The sequence below is a fragment of the Neofelis nebulosa genome, chromosome 15 (assembly GCF_028018385.1).
Source record: "Neofelis nebulosa isolate mNeoNeb1 chromosome 15, mNeoNeb1.pri, whole genome shotgun sequence".
Lineage (NCBI taxonomy): Eukaryota > Metazoa > Chordata > Mammalia > Carnivora > Felidae > Neofelis > Neofelis nebulosa.
Window position 1 is genome coordinate 6,094,937 of NC_080796.1, and position 19,688 is coordinate 6,114,624.

General features: G+C 50.6%; 1 protein-coding gene across 7 annotated transcripts in view; it reads right to left on the reverse strand.

Moving 5' to 3' along the window:
* The window catches only part of LOC131495897 (small G protein signaling modulator 1-like), a 65,096-nt gene that overhangs the window by 23,742 nt on the left and 21,666 nt on the right, over nucleotides 1–19,688 (reverse strand). For all 7 annotated transcript variants that reach the window (XM_058701074.1, XM_058701075.1, XM_058701073.1 and 4 more), the window contains exons 2-3: nucleotides 3,833–3,908; nucleotides 492–654 (exon numbers count right to left, since the gene is read on the reverse strand). In XM_058701074.1, the coding sequence (XP_058557057.1) occupies nucleotides 492–654; nucleotides 3,833–3,908 (239 nt within the window). The remainder of the gene's footprint in view (nucleotides 1–491; nucleotides 655–3,832; nucleotides 3,909–19,688) is intronic.

Genomic DNA, 19,688 nt, shown 5'->3' on the forward strand with positions numbered 1-19,688 from the left:
ACTTACTCATTCAACAATCATTTCTTGAGCATTTTACCAGGTGCTGGGCACTGTCCAGACACGGGGGACAAAATGGGGAATAACAGATTTTAGTGGCCTGTTCTCATGGAGTTCAGAGCCAAGGAGGAGAGATAGACAACAATCAAGTGAAAAGTACACAAAGGAATGAATAATTAGAGGTGGTGATAACCACAGGAGAGAAAATAAGCAGTGATATGTAAGAGAAATGGGGTGAGGGTTGGAGTTTACCCATAACTGAGGAAAGGCCCGAATGATGACAAGGCACCAGCCCTGGAAGGTGAGGCGTGTGAACTGGGTGGTAGGTAGAGCATGTGCAAAGGCCCCGGGGTAGGAAAGAGTCTGGCGGGTTTGAGGAGCGAAAGCAGAGTGCAGACAGTGCCAGGAGGTGCGGGTTCTGGCAGAGCTCAGGGAGGAGCCTGGACTGTCCCCTGCGGGAACACTCCAGCCCATACCCCATGCTCCGCACTCACACGCTCTCGATCTGCTGTTCCAGGTCCTGCACCTTGCGGCTCAGCTCTTCGGCCGGTGGGAAGTTCTTGCCCACTTTCATGAAGAGAGCTGCAATCTTGTTGCTGCGCAGAAAGCCAGCCTCCCGCCGCCGCAGCCCATGCAGGACGCAGGCCTCTACAGCCGCTGCAGGGACACGATGGTCAGCAGGCCCTGCCCTACCCGTGCTCCCCAGCACCCAGCCCAGCTCAGGTCTTCAGCCACACACAGGCGCCTTGGAGAGCGGGGCGCCCCAGAATCGCAAAATCCACGAAAGCATCAAAGGAAAATCACGTACGTCTGTCTGCCTTCCACTCCCTCAAAAGGGAGCAGGAGAGCTTAGCAGTTAACCTGTGTTTGCTGCCCAAGGTCAGATTGTCTGTGTTCATATCCTCTCCCAGACACTAACCGGCTGCATGACCTTGGGCAATGACTTCCTCTCTCTGTGTCTCAGTATCCTCATCTGTGAAATGGGAAAGTACGAACAGGCCTCTGACATGGTTGCAGCAAGCGAGGTGGGGAAAATGCACGGCAAGCGCTTCACATAGTTCGGCACATAGTGAGCGCTTCAGGGACGTTAGCGGTTACGCCTGTCGGTGAGGGAGGGGAGGCTGACCACGGGACTGGTGGGCTTTACCTGGGCTGAAGAATCACATGATCGTCCCCACCATTGTGATTCCAGGAACAGCTAAATCATGGATCCCATTCCATCTCTGCCACAGCCGAGGAAGAAAGGAACGCCATCTCCAGGTCTCAGATGTGGAAACTGAGGCCCTAAGAGGGGAACTGAATTGCCCAGGGCCACCCAGACGAGCTGGGATCCAAAGCCAGGTCTGAGCCCAAGGTGTGCTCACAACACTTGTGCCGCCACAAAGGATCTGAAGAGAGGACTGTCATCATCTTCCCATGTCTGTGTTTCCCCTGGACACCCCGCCCAGCCCTGCTCAGAGCAGGAGACCTGGGCAGTAGCCTGGGCTCTATCACTGACTTGCCTGAGTGTGACCTCAGGCAAATCGCTTTCCCTCTCTGGGCCTTAGTGTCCCCCCCACCCCCCTCCCCCCAGGAAACAGTCCCTGTGCAGGCCATTCTGATGGCCCCAGTCTTATTTCTGGTACTTTCAGCAGCGCTTCATTGAGTATTTTCTTATCTTCTGTCTTACACAGCAGACTGGGAGGGAGCTCACTCTGGTGTATCATAGGAGCATAATCGACGTTGATGGAAAAACTGAGCATCTTGTAAGAGCTACTCCTTATTGGGTATCTGCTGGGTGTGAGACCAGTGTGAAGGTTTACCTTACCTAATCCTTGTGGAAAAAACCCAAGAAGTGAGAGTTCTAGTTACTGTGACTCCACAGAAGGAATACTCCAGCAGCCTGAGGGTTAAGAGCCCGGCCCAGGTTATGTTGCACACAAGGAGAAATCCCGAGAGGTTTGGTGCAACTGCTTGTCTTGGTTTCTTTTTGTTGGCAATTATTTGACTTTCTTCAAGACCTTATGATTACACTTTTTCTTTTAAGGAGGCTCCACACCCAACGTGGGGCTGGAACTCACAACGTTGAGCTCCAGAGTCCCATGCTCTACTGAATGAGCCAGCCAGGCGCCCCAGCGATTACGTGGCTTTGAACGGAGGCCCACCCTACTGCCTAATCTGCCCATGGGTTTAATATATTCTGGGCGAGCATCTCGGAAATATCTTCATTTTTGCTTGCACACACTACACTTTTGTTTAGACTGCAATAAGTTAATTAACTGTTCAAGCACTGGAGACATGCCTCGCGTCTTTCTGACAATGGCTCGTAAGGCACAATGGAGCAGAGACACCACAGGGAGCCCCTGCAGGCCTCACCCTGCCGTGACATCACCCTTCCTCCCTCATCCAAACACTGGGGTTGGAGTTAGAGAATCATGATTTTTATCCCGTTCTATTCCTCTAAATTTTCAACGGGTGAGCATGGCCGCACACTCTGAAGTATGACTATTATTTTCTTTGCAAATAGAGATGTCCAGGATAAAAAAAAATTAGGCATATATACATTCTCACATTAACATTTATGCGTATACACACATGTACACATGCAGACGTATATATATATATAGACCTATATATACACATACAATATATAAACACACACACACACACACACACACACACACACACGTATATATGTAATTTAAATAAACACATCTCACTTTAAAAAGAAATCTGGGGGCGCCTGGGTGGCTCAGTCGATTAAGCATCCAACTTCGGCTCAGGTCACGATCGCATGGTTCATGGGTTCGGGGCCCGCATCAGGCTGTGCGCTGACAGCGTAGAGCCTGCTTGAGAGTCTCTCTCTGCATCTCTCTTCCTCTCTCTCTGCCCTCCCTCTGCCCACACACACTCTCTCTCCAAATAAACTTAGGTTTTTTTTTTTTTTTTTTTTTTTTGCCAAGGTCACCCAACAAACAAACGGCAGAGGAGGGATTCGAACCCAGGTCTGCCTGGCTGCAAAGGGGCTAACCTGACAGCACTGGGCTCCCAGGTCACGACATGTGCTCCCATGGGTAGTGCCTCCAGCCATCTGGATGAAGCTGAGGGCCGACCAGGTCTCCTCGCTCTGGCCTCTCCTCGGGGCCAAGAGCGCAAGAGGGGAGATACAGCACGTCCTCCACTGCGAGACACTCCAGTCATGGAATGAAAAGGTTTTCAGGCAGAAAGAAACATCCCTGCTTATACATACACATGGATCAGAAGCTGAACCCTGACTGTGGGGACACGTAAAACGTGTGTCTGTAGCCATTGTGGAAGGACAGTAAGAACCTGGCAGCACGGTTATCTCTGGAATCTTGTGAACACAGCTGGTTCAAGGATACAAGTCAAGCTCCGAGCCCTAGGCCTGCCTCCTCTGCTGAGCCAGCTGGACATGATCCTTTAGGATGGATCAATGGCTCCCAATTCCCTATGGTTTTAAAGCCCATCCATCCTCCCCCTTCATTTGGCAACAGCCACCGGCAGGGTGAGGAAAGGGTGCAGAGTGTGTCGTCAGATGCACGACCAGTATCACTAGGGGGATGGGCAGCCGTGAACTGAGCCCACAGGAGGGGAAGACAGTCCCTCCAGAGTGAGCAGTGACCAGCTCTTGCTGGGTACACAGGCCATTCTTCCTTTCTTCTCTCGACTTCTCTGTGGTTCCAAATTCCCTCACAGAGCCCCCCGGGGATCCAAACATAACTTCAGAGTCACAAAGTCAAAACACGGTGTGAGAATCCTTGCACAAAGACGCCACTCCCCCAAGGCAGCCCACAGAGAAAGAAGCCCCTCTCCAGGTCAGGGTCCACGGACTCACCACAGAAGGAGATGATGTGGCTGCTGTCCTCGTGGGCGAACTTCCGTGTGACTGCCTCCTCCATGATCTGCTTCACCTGCAAGGGCAGAGGCAGTTGGACGGGGAGACCCAAACGCGACCCAGGGTGCGGTCATCCCCAAGGGCCGTGTCGTCCTTCCTGGCCCTCTGAGGCCACCTGGGGTGCTTTGATAACTTGTCTCCTTCCATGCCCTCCTCATGGCGCCTTCGGTAAGTCTGAGGCCTGGGGCCTGTGAGAGCATCGTGTTTTGCTGAATTATCTCTTCAGGCTCTCTGCGTGGCTGGTTCTTCTCAGGTGTCACACGAAATGTCATCTTCCTTGAGCCACTCATCTGACACAGCCCTGCCCTGACACCACTCACACCTCGTTACAGTCCATTCTGGGTACATATGCTACTCCTGTCCTGTTTACTTGCTTACTATTACCTTCTTCTAAGATGTAAATTCCCTGAGGCCAGGGCCTCACCTATCTTCTTCACTTCTGTATCCATGGAGACCAAAACAGTGCCTGGCACATAGCAGGTGCTCAATAAATATTTTTGGAAGCAAGGAGGGAAAGAAAGAAAAGAAAAGAAAAGAAAAGAAAAGAAAAGAAAAGAAAAGAAAAGAAAAGAGAAAAGAAAAAAGAAAAGAAAAGAAAAGAAAAGAAAAGAAAAAAGGAAAGAAGGAAGGAAGGAAGGAAGGAAGGAAGGAAGGAAGGAAGGAAGGGGAAACAAGCATATAAAAGAATCAGGAAGGTATAGTGATAAATCAGGCCTGGAATCTAGCATCTCTGGGTTCCAATCCCTGCTCAGGCACCTCCAGTTGGGTCTGTGACCTCAATTTGGGAAACCGAGGCTCAGCAAAGTGAAGCAAACTTGCCCAGAGAAGTAAAGCTGGCCCAGAGCAGACACCGAATTCCAGGCTGTCTGACTCCCTGGGGGTGTGTTTTCCTACTATCCTCACACGCTCAACAAATCTTTTTTGAGAGCCCCTGATGCACCAGGAGTGAGCGACACAGTGCTGAAAGGGCAGCCGTGCCTCTGCTCACAGAGATGACTCACCAGTGGCCTGAACACCCTTCTGCTTTGCTGGATTCTGGCCCCCGGTCTGCCCAGCCCCCAGTCTGCCCAGCCCCCAGTCACCATGGGGCTTTAGCCATGCATTTCTCCTCTCTAGAGGCTCAGTTTCACCACCTTGAGGTTGAGAAGGCCAAGAGAGATGACCTCAAAGGCCGGTCCCAGCTCTACATCGCCAGGGCTGCGACATGGGGTAACAGGAGCAGTTCTGAATCCAACCCCTCCATGAGCAGCCGCTCCCTTCCTGGCTGCCCCGTGACCTACTCGGCCTCAGCCAAGCCAGCTCAGCAGTGCACCCACCAGAGAGCGATCGCAGGCTCTCCATGCCCCTCTCCCCTTCCTTGCGGGTGCCTCCTGGAGGGGAAAACAGAACTCAGAGCATCCCTGGCCATGCCCTGCAGTGTCTGCCCCACACAACTGAGTCAGCACTCGCCCTGTGAACAGCGCTGACCTCTGAGCTCAGCGAGCTCTAAGCTGGGCTTCGCCAGCGGCATTTCCAAGTCTGAAAACTATCTAGCCAAAGCCCTGGAACCGGCACTGTTTACACATGTGGAAACTTGAGGGTTGGGAGGCAAACTGGCCTACTGAAGGCCACAAAGCTCGGAAGCCATGGCTGGACTTTTGGCTCAGGACTTTTTTTTCCCCCATCTCAGCTCCAGCTGCCATATCCTGGCCACTGTCGCTACTGATTGTGTTTCCACAGGCAAATCACATCACCTCTCTGAACCTTAGTTTTCTCGCTGGGTGAAGGGCATACAGGAACAGCACCTGCCTCATGGGGCTGCGGGAAGACTGAAGGTAACGCACACCATGTGCTGAGCACAGAGCCTGGCGCACAGGGTGCCTGCAGTGTTACTTGCCTAAAACCTCACTTGGTCTCTCTATTCTGGCTGAAACAGTAACCTGTTCAGGAGAATAAAATTCCCCTGCTTCAAGGGTCCCCACAGTGGCTGCTCTCGAACACCCATCAGACTGATAAGCCCAGAGCCCGATGCGGGGCTTGAACCCATGACTGTGAGATCACGACCTGAGCCTTAAGACACTCTTTTTTTAAAAAACACTTCCCCTGCTCATGCTCTGTCTCAAAAAAAAAAAAAAAAAAAGTGAAAAAACGCTTATATATTTTTGGAGAGACAAAGCACAAGTGGGGGAGGGACAGGGAGAGAGGGAGGCACAGAATCCGAAGCAGGTTCCAGGCTCTAAGCTGTCAGCACAAAGCCCAACGTGGGGCTCGAACGCACAAACTGTGAGATCATGACGTGAGCCGAAGTCGGTCCCTCGACTGACTGAGCCACCCAGGGGCCCCCATAAGAGACTCTTAAATTCAGAGAACAAACTGAAGGTTGCTGGAGGGGAAGTGGGTGGGGGGATGGGCTAAATGGGTGATGGGCATTAAGGAGGCCGCTTGTTGGGATGAGCACTGGGTGTTGTATGGAAGCCAGTTTGGCAATAAGTTATATTAAAAAAAAAAAAAAGAGAGAGACACTCAACTGACTGAGCCACCCAGGTGCCCCAAACCATACAGAGTCTCCAACAACCAACGGGTCAAAGAAGAAATCACAAGAGAAATCAGCAAGTATCTTGAGACAAATGGAAAGGAAAAGGCAACGCATCAAAATCCAGGGGATGTAAAGAAAGCAGGGTACAAGGGGCATCTACAGCTGGAAGTGCTTATGTTCAAACAACAAGGAAGGTCTCCAATCAACCGTCTAACTTGACACCTCGAGGAACTACAGAGGAACAAACAAAACCCAAAGCTAGCAGAAGGAAGGTCATCGCAATGCCACAGCAGAGATAAACAAAAGAAAGAAAAGAAATACAAGGGTAGGTTTTAACAAAACCAAGAGTTGAGTCTTCCAAAAGATCAGCAGGATTGACAAACCTTTAAGCCAGACTGACTAAGAGCAAAAAATAAGAGATAGAGAGACTCAACAAAAATCAGAATTAACACCAATCCTCCTCAAATTCTTCTAAAATAATAATAATAATAATGGAAGAGAAGGGAATACTTGCGTTGCATGAGGCTGACATTACCTTGGAAAGCAAAGCCAAGCAAGTCATGACACAAACACTGGAGACCAATGTCTCCAATGAGTGACTCCATCAGAAGGCTCAACAAAGGGGCGCCTGGGTGGCGCAGTCGGTTAAGCGTCCGACTTCAGCCAGGTCACGATCTCGCGGTCCGTGAGTTCGAGCCCCGCGTCAGGCTCTGGGCTGATGGCTTGGAGCCTGGAGCCTGTTTCCGATTCTGTGTCTCCCTCTCTCTCTGCCCCTCGCCTGTTCATGCTCTGTCTCTGTCTGTCCCAAAAATAAATAAAAAACATTAAAAAAAAAAATTAAAAAAAAAAAAAAAAAGAAGGCTCAACAAAACACTGGCAAACAGAACTCGGCAGGATCCGGAGAGCTCCACATGTGCCATGACCAAGTAGGACATTCTGCTAAGATGCAGCGAGGGTTCAAGACACAAAAACCGACCAACCCAAGACACCAGCATTAACATACGAAGAGAAAAGTACCACATGGGCATCGCGGCTGATACAGAAAAAGAATGTGGCAAAATTCAACACCGTTCACCATAAAAACTCTCACCAAACTAAGAACAGGAAGAAACTACCGGTCACGTATGAAAGTCATGTAGGAAAAACCCAGAGTTACCATCCCATGCGATGGTGGAAGACCGAAAGTTTTTCCTTCAAAGTCAAGAGCAAGACAAAGACCCCTCTGCTCGCCTCTTTTACTTCACGTAGCATTGGAAGCTCTAGCCAGATGAATTAGGACAAGGAAAAGAAACCAAAGGTATGCAAATTGGAAAGAAAGAGGTGAAATGATCTCGGTTGATCTTATGCGCGGAAAACGCTAGAAACTCCACATGAAAACTGTTAGCAGTCATAAATAAATACAGCAATGTTGCAGGATACAAAATCCATACGTGAAAATTAGCTGTATTTCTAAACACTACCGATAAACAATCCCAAAACAAAATGTTAAATATTCTGTTTACAACAGCATCAGAAACAGGGGTGCCTGTGTGGCTCAGTCAGTTAAGCGTCCAACTTCAGCAGAGGTCGTGAGCTCGCGGTTTCTGAGTTCGAGCCCCACGTCAGGCTCTGTGCTGATATTACGGAGCCTACTTCGGATTCTCTCTCTCTTCCTCTCTCTCTGCTCCTCCCCTGCTCATGCTCTCTCTCTCTCTCTCTCAAAAATAAAGAAACACTAAAAAAAAAAGTAGCATCAAAAAGAATAAAATACTTAGGGATAAACTTAACCAAGGAGGTGAAAGACCTGTATATCGAAAGCTACAGTAAACCTGCTGAGAGAACTTTATTATTATTATTATTATTATTATTATTATTATTATTATTATTGTTATTTTTAATGTTTATTCATTTTTGAAGGAGAAAGAGACAAAGCATGAGCAGGGGAGGGGCACAGAGAGAGAGGCAGGCTCCAGGCTCTGGACTGTCAGCACAGAGCCCGATGCAGGGCTCGAACCCACAAGCTGTGAGATCACGACCTGAGCCGAAGTTGGATGCACAACCGACTAAGCCACCCAGGCACCCCAAGAGAACTTTTTAAAGATGCAAATAAATGGAAAGGCTTCCCATGTGTTCAGAGATTGAAAGACTTAATATCGTTGTCAATAAAACCCAAAGCAATCTACGTGTAATCGCCATCAAAATCCCAATGGCATTTTGTTGATGTTGTTTTGGCGTGGTGTTTTTGGTTTTGGTTTTTGGTTTTGTTTGTTTTTTTGCAGAAAAAGGAAAATCTATCCTAAAAGTCATAAGGACTCCCATGAATAGGCAAAGCAATCTTGAAAAGGAAGAACAAAGCTAGAAGTTTGGTATTTCCTGACTTCAAACCTCATTATAAAACTATGGTAATAAAAATACTAGCAAATTTTGAGGTACCAGCATAAACACAAGTGGTGAAGAACAGAGAGCCCAGAAATAAACCTTCATGTCTATCAGTACATATGAAACGATTTTGACAAAGATGTCAAGACCATTCAGTGTGTGTGTGGGGGCGGGGCAGTCTCCTACAAATGCTCTTGAGAAAACTGGATGTCCACATGGAAAAGAATGAAGTGAGACCCTCACCTGTACCATACACAAAAATCAACTCGAAATGGATCAAAGGCCTAAATACCAGAGTGAACACTACAGAATTCCTCAAAGAAAACATAGCAGAGAAGCGCCATGATTTGGCAACGATTTCTTGGCTGTGACACCAAAAGCAGAGCGGGCAAAAGTAACATGAAATAAAATGGACCACGTCAAAGTAAACAAACAAACTTGCGTACATCAAAGGACACAATAAACAGAGTGAAAAGGCAACACCCATGGAATGGGTGAAAATACCTGCAAATCGTGTATCTGCTAAGGAGCTAACGTCTAGACTGTATGATGCGTTCCTACAACTCAACAACAAAAAACAACCTGATTCCCAAATGGGCAAAGGTCCTGGACAGACACGTCTCCAGAGAAGATAAACAGATGGCCAACAAGCACACGCAAAGATGCTCAACATCATTCATCATCAGGGAAGTGCAAATCAAAACCGTGATGAGATACTGACTGCCTCACACCTATTAGGATGGCTCCTATCGAAAAATGGAAAATAACAAGTGTGGGTGCACATATGGAGAAATCGGAACTCTGGTGCATTGCTGATGGGCACGTGAACTTGTGCGGTTCCTAAGGAAAACAGGATGGCAGGTCCTCAAAAAATTAAGCAGAAAATTCCCATCTGATCCAGCGGTTCTCTTCTGGGTATATACCCCAAAGGACTGAAAGCAGAGTGTTGAAGAGAGATTTGCACACCCGTGTTCACGGCAGCACTATCCACAACAGCCAAGGGCAGAAACAACCCAAGTGTCCATTGATGGACAAATGGATAAACAAAATGTAGCAGACACATTCAAGGCAATATAACTCAGCCTTAAAAGGGAGGAAGTTCTGGGGCACCTGGGTGGCTCAGTTTGTTGAGTGTCCGACTCTGGATCTTGGCTTGGGGTGTGGTCTCATGGTTTGTGGGATAGAGCCCTGTGTCGGGCTCTGCACTGATGGTGTGGAGCCTGCTTAGGATTCTCTCTCTCTCTCTCTCTCTCTCTCCCTCTCTATGCCTGTCCCTCCTTCCCTCTCTCTCTCTCTCTCAAAATATACACATAAAGTTAAAAAAAAAGGAAGGGAATTCTGACACCTGCCAGTACATGCGTGAACCTTGAACATGTCACGCTAAGTGAAATAAGCCAGGCACAAAGAGACAAAATACTTATGAGCGGTGCCTAAAGGAGGTAAGTTCATAGAGACAGAAAACAGAATAGTGGTTGCCAGGGGCTGGGGGGAGGAGAGAAAGGAAAATTATTATTTAACGGGTACAGAGCTGTAGTTTTGTGAGACGAAGAGAGACTGACCACACAACAATGTGAATGACTCAGCACTACCGAACTTAAAAATGATGAAGGCAAAATTTTATGTTGTGTATTTTACCACAATTTTTACAAGTGTGGATACTGTGTGTTAATATAGTGTAAATAAATATTTTGTAGTTGATTTAAAAAAAAATTTGATGTTTATTTTTGAGAGAGAGAGTGGGGAAGGGTCAGAGAGGGGGAAGCAGGCTCCAGGCTCCATGCTGCCAGCACAGCAAGGTGGAGGCTATCAGCAGGTAGAATGGAGAGAATAAGTCCCGAGAGTGGCACTTTGTGAAGTTCTCTCCTGCCTGCCTTGCCTCATGGGATCATCCCAACAGTTCAGGGTAATACTCTCCCCATGTACAGAGGAGGAAAACTGAGGCTCTGGGGAGGAGGACACTCCGTGCAATGGACTGAATGTTTCAGTTCCCCCCCAGATTCCTATGTTGAGATTCTGATCCCCAGTGTGATGGGGGTATTACGAGGCGGGGCCTGTGGGAGGTGATGAGGTCATGGGTAGGATCGGTGACCTCAGGAAAGAGACCCTGGAGAGCTCCCTTCCCTCTTCTGTCATGTGAGGACATAGAGAGAAGACAGCTGTCTGTGAACCAGGAAGCGGGTTCTCAGCAGACACTGCTGTTCTCAGCACAACAAGGAAGTTCCAGGGGTGAACCTGGTACCTAGAACTATAGACAGAGAAGCACAAAAACAAGGGTCTGCAAACCGTTTCTGTAGAGATCTACGGAGTAAGCATTCTTGGCTTTGCTGGCCACTGGTCTCTGTCTCAAGTATTTAACTTCACCCTTGGATCCGGAGAGCGGCCATATGCCAATGAATGAGCGTGGCTGTGTTCCAATAAAACTTTATTTACAAAACTAAGTGGAGAGCCGGGTTTGTCCTTTGGGCAACAGTTTGCTGACCGTAAAATAATAAAAAACCATGTACCTGTTGGTCTTGGCCCCCAGTTCCCCGCACAGAGCTCCTAAAACCCTGGTAATTTCCTAAGTGATCACAGCACTAGGGGCATCTTCTATTCTACCAGTTGATCTTTGACCTCAGTTCCTGACACACAATTTCTAAATCCCTTGGACTCTCCTGGGTGAGAGGAATGTGCTTTGTTCTAATGAGGTGATGCCTGGCGGGCGCCTGGATCGCTTCGGGATGGGGACTGGTCACCAGAAAGACCAAGCTATGATGAGAAGCTTGGAACTTTCAGCCCCATGCCTCATTCTCGTGGACGGGGACAGGGAGGCAGACTGAGTTCACTCTTCACCACGTCTGTGTTAATGAAGCCTCCATAAAAACCCCCAAGTATGAGGCTTGGACAGCAGGCTGCCGAACATGGAGGTGACGGAAGGGCGTCACAAGATGACACGGAGGCTCTGTGCCCCTCCCCCAGACCTTGCCCTACGCACCTCTTCCATCTGGATGTTCATCTGCGTCCTGTATCGTACCTTTTTGTCACAAACCGGTGAACCTAAGTGTTTCCCTGACTCCTATGAGCAAAGGATCAAACCTAAGGAGGGGGCTAGGGGAACCCCAGTATGTGGCCATTAAGAAGTACGGGGATGGGGCGCCTGGGTGGCTCAGTCGGTTAAGCGTCCGACTTTAGCTCAGGTCATGATCTTGCAGTTTGTGAGGCACATTGGGTTCTGTGCTGGCAGCTCAGAGCCTGGAGCCTGCTCTGGATTCTGTGTCTCCCTCTCTCTCTGCCCCTCCCCATATTTGTGCGCACGTGCTCTCTCTCTCTGTCTCTCTCAAAAATAAATAAATAAATGAAACCAACAAAGAAGTACAGGTGACAATCTGAGACTTGCACCTGAAGTGGGGGACAGTCTTGCAGGACTGGGGCCCCTCACCTGTGGGACCTGACACTGACTCCAGGCAGCTAGCGTCAGACTCGGTTAAGGGGCGGCCACCCGGCTGGCATCGAAGAACTGCCTGAGGTGTAGCAAACCCACACACCTCTGGTGTCTGCGGGATCGTCCAGGAAGAGCATGGGATCAAGGAGAAACACACAGGAGTGTGTTTCTCCAACTCACTGATCCTGCGTGAGAATGTCTGGCACCACTGGCCTGGCCCAGGCTGCCCGCCCCGGTGTCACAGAAGGGGACAGCACGGGGGGGAGGGCTAACGCAGCTGACCACCCCACACACAGGGCCAGCCCCAGCTCTTCCCAGTGGCCAGCCCTCTCTCAGGCAGCTTGTAGCCCTCCTGCCAATGTCCGCCTGCCCCTCAGAGGCGGCCATCTGCCCGTCGCGTGCCAGAGTGACTGTGACACAGGGGCCCTTCTGTCTGCCCGCGTCCTCCCCCGTGGCTAGTGCAGTGACCGCCAGGACCCACGAGCTCCATCCACAAAAGGTTGCCGGAATGGAAAATCCCTAAGCTCTAAGTTCTGGCTGTGGCTGCGAGCACTGCCCCGAGGGGCCTCAGTTTACCCCTCTGGCCTCAAAGACCTACCCAACTCCCACTTTCCAGGATGCCTTCACCTCCCCAGCTGTGATGGGCTCAACTGTGTCCCTGCCCCCCAATCACATGCTGAAATCTTAACCCCTAGGACCTCAGGATGTGATCTATTTGGAGCCAAGATCTTTACAGAAGTAATTATGTCACAATGAGGTCATGAGGGTGGGGCCTCACCTGGTGTGACTGATGTCCTTATAAGAGGAAACTGGGATGCAGACCACCACAGAGGGAAGGCCACATGAAGACACGGGGAGAAGAGGGCCATCCACGAGGAACGCCGGGAACAGAGCCTTCCCTCGTGGCCCGCAGAAGCCAACCCTGCTGACATCATGACCTTGGACCTCCAGCCTCCAGCACTGTGAGAAAATACATTTCTGTTGTTTAAGCCACTCAGTGTGTGGTACCTTGTTATGGTGGCCAGGGCAGACTGGTACTCCCACCATCCGTATCTGCAGCATCCTTCTCCCTCTGAATGAGCTCTTCTGTGCCAGCGAACGAATGGATGAATGAATGAATGAATGAATGAGTGATGAATTAGTTCTAGGGTTACCTATGTCATTAACTCACTATACCCTCTCCACAGCTCTGTGAGGCTTGGTTCTATTTTTATTAAAAAAAATTTTTTTTAAGTTAGTTTACTTTTGAGAGAGATACAGAGAGAAAACACAAGCAGGGGAGGGGCAGAGACAGGGGAACAGAGGATCTGAAACGGGCTCTATGCTGAGAGGAGTGGAGAGCCCGATGCAGGGCTTGAACCCACAAACCATGAGATCACGACCTGAACCGACTTTGGACGCTTAACCCAACGAGCCACCCAGGCACCCCATGGTTCTACTTTTATACCAATTTCTCACACCATGAGAGTTAAGATCAGAGAGATTAAGCAACAAACCCGAGGTCACACGGTGAACAGGAGGCCGAAGCAGAGGGTCAACCCAGGCTCTGGATGCTATTCTAGAAGCTTCAGCCAATGGCTTGTCTTTGAAAATAATAATAATGCTCCAACTTACCAAATGCACAGCACTGGGCTAAGCATACATGGTGTCATGGACTGGATGCTTGTGTCCCCAAAGATTCACATGCTGAAGCCCTGCCCCAGCCCCCGTGTGATGGTATTTGTAGGTGGGGCCTTTGGGGGGAAATTAAGGTTGGATGAGCTCATGAAGGTGAGGCCCTCAGCATGGGATTGGGGTCCTTAAAAAAAGAGGAAGAGGAGAAGAGCACAGGGAAAAGGTCATCTACAAGCCAGGAAGACAGCCCTCGCCAGGAACTGAATGGGCTAGCACCTTGGCCCTGGACTTCTCAGCCTCCAAACTGCAAGAAATCAATGTCTGTTTAGGCCACTCCATCTGTGGTGTTCTGCTTCGGCTGCCTGAGCTGAGACACAGGGCCGGCCCCCCATAATCCTCACAACACAGTTCCCAGGTGGCCACCACCAGGCTACTTGACAGACAAGTGCAGAGGTATTGGTTACTGCCTAGCCAAGGGCATCAGAAAATCCAAGGTCACCTTGCTGAGGTTTGTATGCTGGTCAATCTGACTCCAAGGGGAGCCTCTACCCACCACACTCAGCCCCAGAAACAGGAGTCAGATGTACTCCCTGGGACTGCCAGCCTCAGGGACATGACAGAAGACACAATCCCTTCCTTTTCCTCTCCCTCTCTCCAGAAGGCCTGGAGGACCCCGTAGTCACTGCAAGTGGTGGACAACAGCACTGATGCGTTTATTCCACATCTCAGCACGAGCCAGGATAGGGTCTGGGGGACTTCTGCTTCTCTGTGTCACAGGATGGCTGGGCCCAGCAAAACTAAGATTCGGAACTCAGCTGTAGGCAAAACCATGGCCAGGGGTCTTCGCTGGGGGTTCTGTGCACTTGAGGGATCCAAGAGGGTTTCTTGGCCGGGGGTCGAGGCACCACAGGACTCAGAGATAGGGAAGGGAGGGCAGTGGCGGCCACGAGAAAGCCTCTGTCCCCTCCCTGGCTCCGTGGGCAGGTTCTGATGATGTGGCAGGTGCCACAATGTGCCACACAGACCGCTTCAGGACTGGAGGCTGCTAGGAGGGCTCCTGGAGAGCCCTCAGCTGCCAGTCCCATAGAGGACAGGGATCCCTTCGGCCCCAGGGAGAGCCTCCACCAAGGTCTCACTGCTTCCCCAGAGGCCACCATCCAGTGAAGGGAACGTGTAGGCTGTGAAGGTCTGGCATCCTTGCCCCCAACTTGGGACAGTGTGAAGGGCCATCCCAGCAAGACTGGCAACTCCCCACGGGGCTTCATGAAAGCCTCGTGACCCATCTTCTCCCTTGGCCCACTGCCGCTTGCTTCACTTGGCTCCGCTGGGTGTTAATCCCAAAGGCACACCCTAATAAAGCTGCATGCTGACCTCCATCTCGGCGACAGCTGCCACATAGGGACCGCCGAGATACAGCACGGGTGCATCTGGGCAATAGTCAACAGGGACGAGTTGCAAACCATTCAAACACCAGTGAATTCAGCGGGACAAAGGCCCGGATACACTGGGTGCACAGAGCAGCAGGGATGGAGTCTGACGGTCCTGCCCAGGAAGACCTTTCGGTCCAAAGAGCCAAAAGGTAGGACAAGCTAGGACAGGTACAGGGCAAGAGTGGTGCTGACGCAGGGCCCAGCAGCACCAGCACCAGCTGAGAACCGGCTGGAGATACAGATGCTCGGAAGCCACGGAGGCAGCAACTCTGGGGTGTTAATCAAGCTTTCCAAGCTACTCTCAGGCATGCTCACATTGCAGTGGGGCATTTCAGAGGAGACAGAAAACTAGCAGCCAAAGTCCTTAGGAAGAGACTCCGCAGTCACGGCTCCTGTCTGGGGACCTTCCTCACACAGCCAGTCCCTTCTGGCCACCTCTCCTTGCTTCCCATATCAGACTGGGGCAGGCAACAGTTCCCGGCTCCCCACTATTCCAACCGCGGGGTGCTGCACCCTTCTCCCCACCCACCCCACCCTGCCTTGGTCAATAGCACCCTTATTAAATTCATCTTCATGTGCTCCGTTTGGAGGAATCATCTGTTTCCTATTGTTACCCGGACTGTATACACACGTTGTCTCAAGTCCAAACCCCACAGAATGAAGGTTGTCTGTTTGTAGCTATGGACCCTGAAACTCAGACAGGGTAATCCCCAGGGAAGGCAGGCTCCTGGGGATGGATCTGGGGCGGGGTGGGCAGTGGAGGTGGGGACACAGCACCAAGGGCGTAGTTCTCAGCCTGAGGGAGGGGTTCTGACGAGGGAGGTGCCTCCCCTACTCTGCTGGCTCCCGACTTCCCCAGAAGTTAATAACGCGCTGACAACCTGAGGCCAGAAGAGGAAATTAAAAAGGCAGGGGGGAAAGCCTCCCCCGGAAGGTCGGTCCCTGCAGCCTCACAGGAGAGGGCACTGTCTCACTGCAGGAAGAGGCTATGGCCCAAACTGGCCAGGGGAGGACCCATCCCCGGGGGAACCGACCGCCCCTGTGGGCACGGGGCAGAGGGCCACAGAAGGCCTCTGAAATGCAGCTCAACCACCTTTCCCGTCCCAGGCTCCCAGGCATGAGCCTGGAACTGATCTGCTGTGGAGGTCGACAGCTGTGAGGAACCTCGGGGTGGTCTGGGGGTGGCGGTGGCAGTGTGGCACCCTGGCTCCCTGAACAAGCCCATGTGATTTGCTGAGCTTTGGCCCCAGAATCATGCCTGACTGAGGCAGCACAGAGGCAGTGGCTACGGGTGGTGCGACTGCAGCCACAGAGACCTGTGTTTGCATCCAGCTCAGCCCTTCCTGTCCAGGGGTGAGGATTCAATGGGGTGTTATTTGCAAAAGAGGAGGCCTGGCTAGCACATAGCAGGAGTTTTATGATGCTGAAAGCTCACCGTTCTTCTTTTCTTTTCTTTTTCTTTTCTTTTTTTTGAGCACTCATGGTGTTCCTGGGACTGTTTATGGCATGACAACCCAAGATAGATTACTGACATAGTCCCATTTTAGAGATGGAAGAAACTGAGGCAGAGAGCTATTAGATAACCCACCCAAGGTCATGCAGAGGAGGCAGGATTCAGACCCAGGTCTTTATTCTAACAATAGCTATTGTTAGAATATTCTAACAATATTCAAAGCAGAAGCTGGAGACCTTTTGAAATAGTTTTGTTACTCCAGCTTAAGAGCAAGAGAATATGTTTACTGATCACCTACTATGTGCCATGTACTTTGTACAGAATACCTTATTTAATCCTCACAAAAATATTATCATCCCCATTTTAAAGTTTTTTTTTTTTCGAGAGAGAGAGAGAGAGAGAGAGAGAGCGCACACATGTGTGCATGTGAGTGGGGGAGGGGCAGAAAGGCAAGAGAGAGAGAGAATCCCAAGCAGGCTCTGTGCTGTCAGCACGGAGCCCGATGCAAGGCTTGAACTCACAAACCACGAGACCATGACCTGAGCTGAAATCGAGAGTCAGATGCCTAACTGACTGAGCCATCCAGGTGCCCCTCTCCTCCCGGTTTTAAAGATAGGTAAACTGAATTGATGCGATTTGGCCTAAGGCACACAACCAGGAAAGGCCGCAGCCAGGACTTGAACTCAAGGTCTGACGGTCAGCTCTGCCTCCAACCTGCCCAGAAATGGGTCAGGCCCTGTGAAATCCCAAAGTGCTGAGAAACCTATGAGAAGGGGTTCCTCAGTCTTGCCCAACGTGGGGACCAAAACAGCACTGAAATAGGAGTCAGGAGACCTGGGTCACCCGGATATGACTCTAACAACCATGCCTGTGGGGGTCTTTTAGGCAGGGGGAGCCAACTTCAAAGGTCAAAGTGGTCAGAAAGATTTCGTCTCTGTCCAGCATCCATTCGGAGTCCTCCAACATCTGCCTGCATTCCTCCAAATGATGGGAGCTCACTTCTTTCGAAACCAGCTTCTTAGCTCTAACGACAGGATGTTAGGAGGCAGTTGAGAGGCTAGGAGCCAGAACGTGGTGTCACTGAACTGGTGTTGAATCCTTGACCCCTCATGATGCTGGACAAGTCTCCCCACCTGTACCATGGGGTGGTGGATAATAGTACCCCACCTCATCGGCAAATGAGACAGCACCTGGCACGTAGTAGGAATTGTACAGGCAGGAGCCACTCTTAGATGGCAGCGACCGTAGGGTTCACGGCCTGGCCCACACTGGATGCTCACGAGTGTGAGTTAGGTGAGCAGGCAATTGCGAAGGGGCTCTTAGGCTCTGTTCACCCACCCCAGCTTCTCATCCACAGGTTATTTAGGACCTAGGTGGCCTCTGGGGCTGTGACCCCACCCCTCCACGTGCCACCAGTGAGCACAGGCCCCAGCACACTTCCAGCCCCACCCTGCAACCATTCAGAAACCAGCCCTGCGCTCCCACCCTCCACCTGCAAATACCGAAACAACATATAGGAGGTGTAATCTCAGGAGGGAATCAGGCAGGGAAATCCGGACCAACCCGCAAAGCCGGAAGAGAGGGCTCCCGGGCCTCCGGGGCCTGCCTTGTCTTCTCTCCTCACTCCCACCACCTGCCCACCCACACCAAGGTACCCTCGTGCTGCCCACCTTGAACCCTACCAGGTTTCAGATCAGCCACTACTCCCCGCTGCCTCTCGGCACGGTTCTGTGCTCACTCCTCCAGTGCCCGGATAGGAATAATACAGCCCAGGGTGCAGAGCTGTCAGAAGGATTATGGAAAATCTGGGCAGAGGGCCTCACGGCACGCAGCTGGCACCATGTAAAGGAAGGTGCCTGAGGGAAGTCAGTAAAAACTTGAGTTCAGGGGGCCACTAGGCCCAGGTCAAACTCCAATTGTGCCGTTAGCGAGGTGACCTCAGGCCTCAGTTTCCTCATCTGTGAAATGGAGATGACACTCACACCACCTGTCTGGGCTGCCATGTGCGGACTTCATGAAAACACACGCACAGCGCTCAGAATGGGGGCAGAGGCTCAGACCCACCCTGTTTTGTAAAAAGAGCTCCACTCCCGACCCCCTTCTGCTGCTGGAGACGTTTCCTTAGAATTTATCATGGCCTGACTTCCACTATACATCCGAGGGCGTTTAGTGGCCATCTCTAGGACGCTGACTAGGCAAACAAACAGCATGTGCTCAAGATATGTTTGGTGATCACTCTGATTATATTAGTAGCACTAACACCAGCAGCTAAAGTTCACTGAGTTTTGACCCAGGCAGTGTCTTTAAGTCCCTTGGACGTCTGATCTCATCTGCTGTGTGTTTAAGGCCAGGGTGGGCAGTATTTTCCGGAGAGGGTCAGACAGCAAACACTTCAGGTTCTGGAATAGGACTGTCAGATAAAATACAGGCTTCCCAGTGATACCTAAACTTCAGATACACAAGGAATTTCTTTTTTTGTGCAAGTATGTACCAAATATTGCATGGACCATACCTATGCTAAAAGATCACTTGTTTTCCTGAAATTCAGATTCAAGCAGGCAATCTGAACTTTAAAAAAAAAATTAAGTTTATTTATTTATTTAGAGAGCGGCGGCAGAGAGGGAGAGAGAATCCCAAGCATGCTCTGCCATGTTGGTGCAGAGCCCTATGCAGGGCTCAATCTCACAACCCCCAAGACCGTGACCTGAGCTGAAATCCAGAGCCTGAGTCTTAACTGACTGAGCCAGCCAGGTGCCCCGCACCACCACCACCACCCGCCCCCACCCAGCAAGCTGAATTTTCACTTACTCCATCTGTCAAACCTATTTTCAGGCCACACAGAGTCTCTGTCCCACTGTCTCTTGTTTTTATAACCCTCTTTTAGGATGTAAAAACCATTCTTCTCTGCTCAAGAGCAGTTTCACAAAAAGGCTGGACTTGGCCCAGGCCACCCCCTGGTATAAAGCCCCCAGCACTGTGCCTGGGGCGCATACGAGGCCAAAATA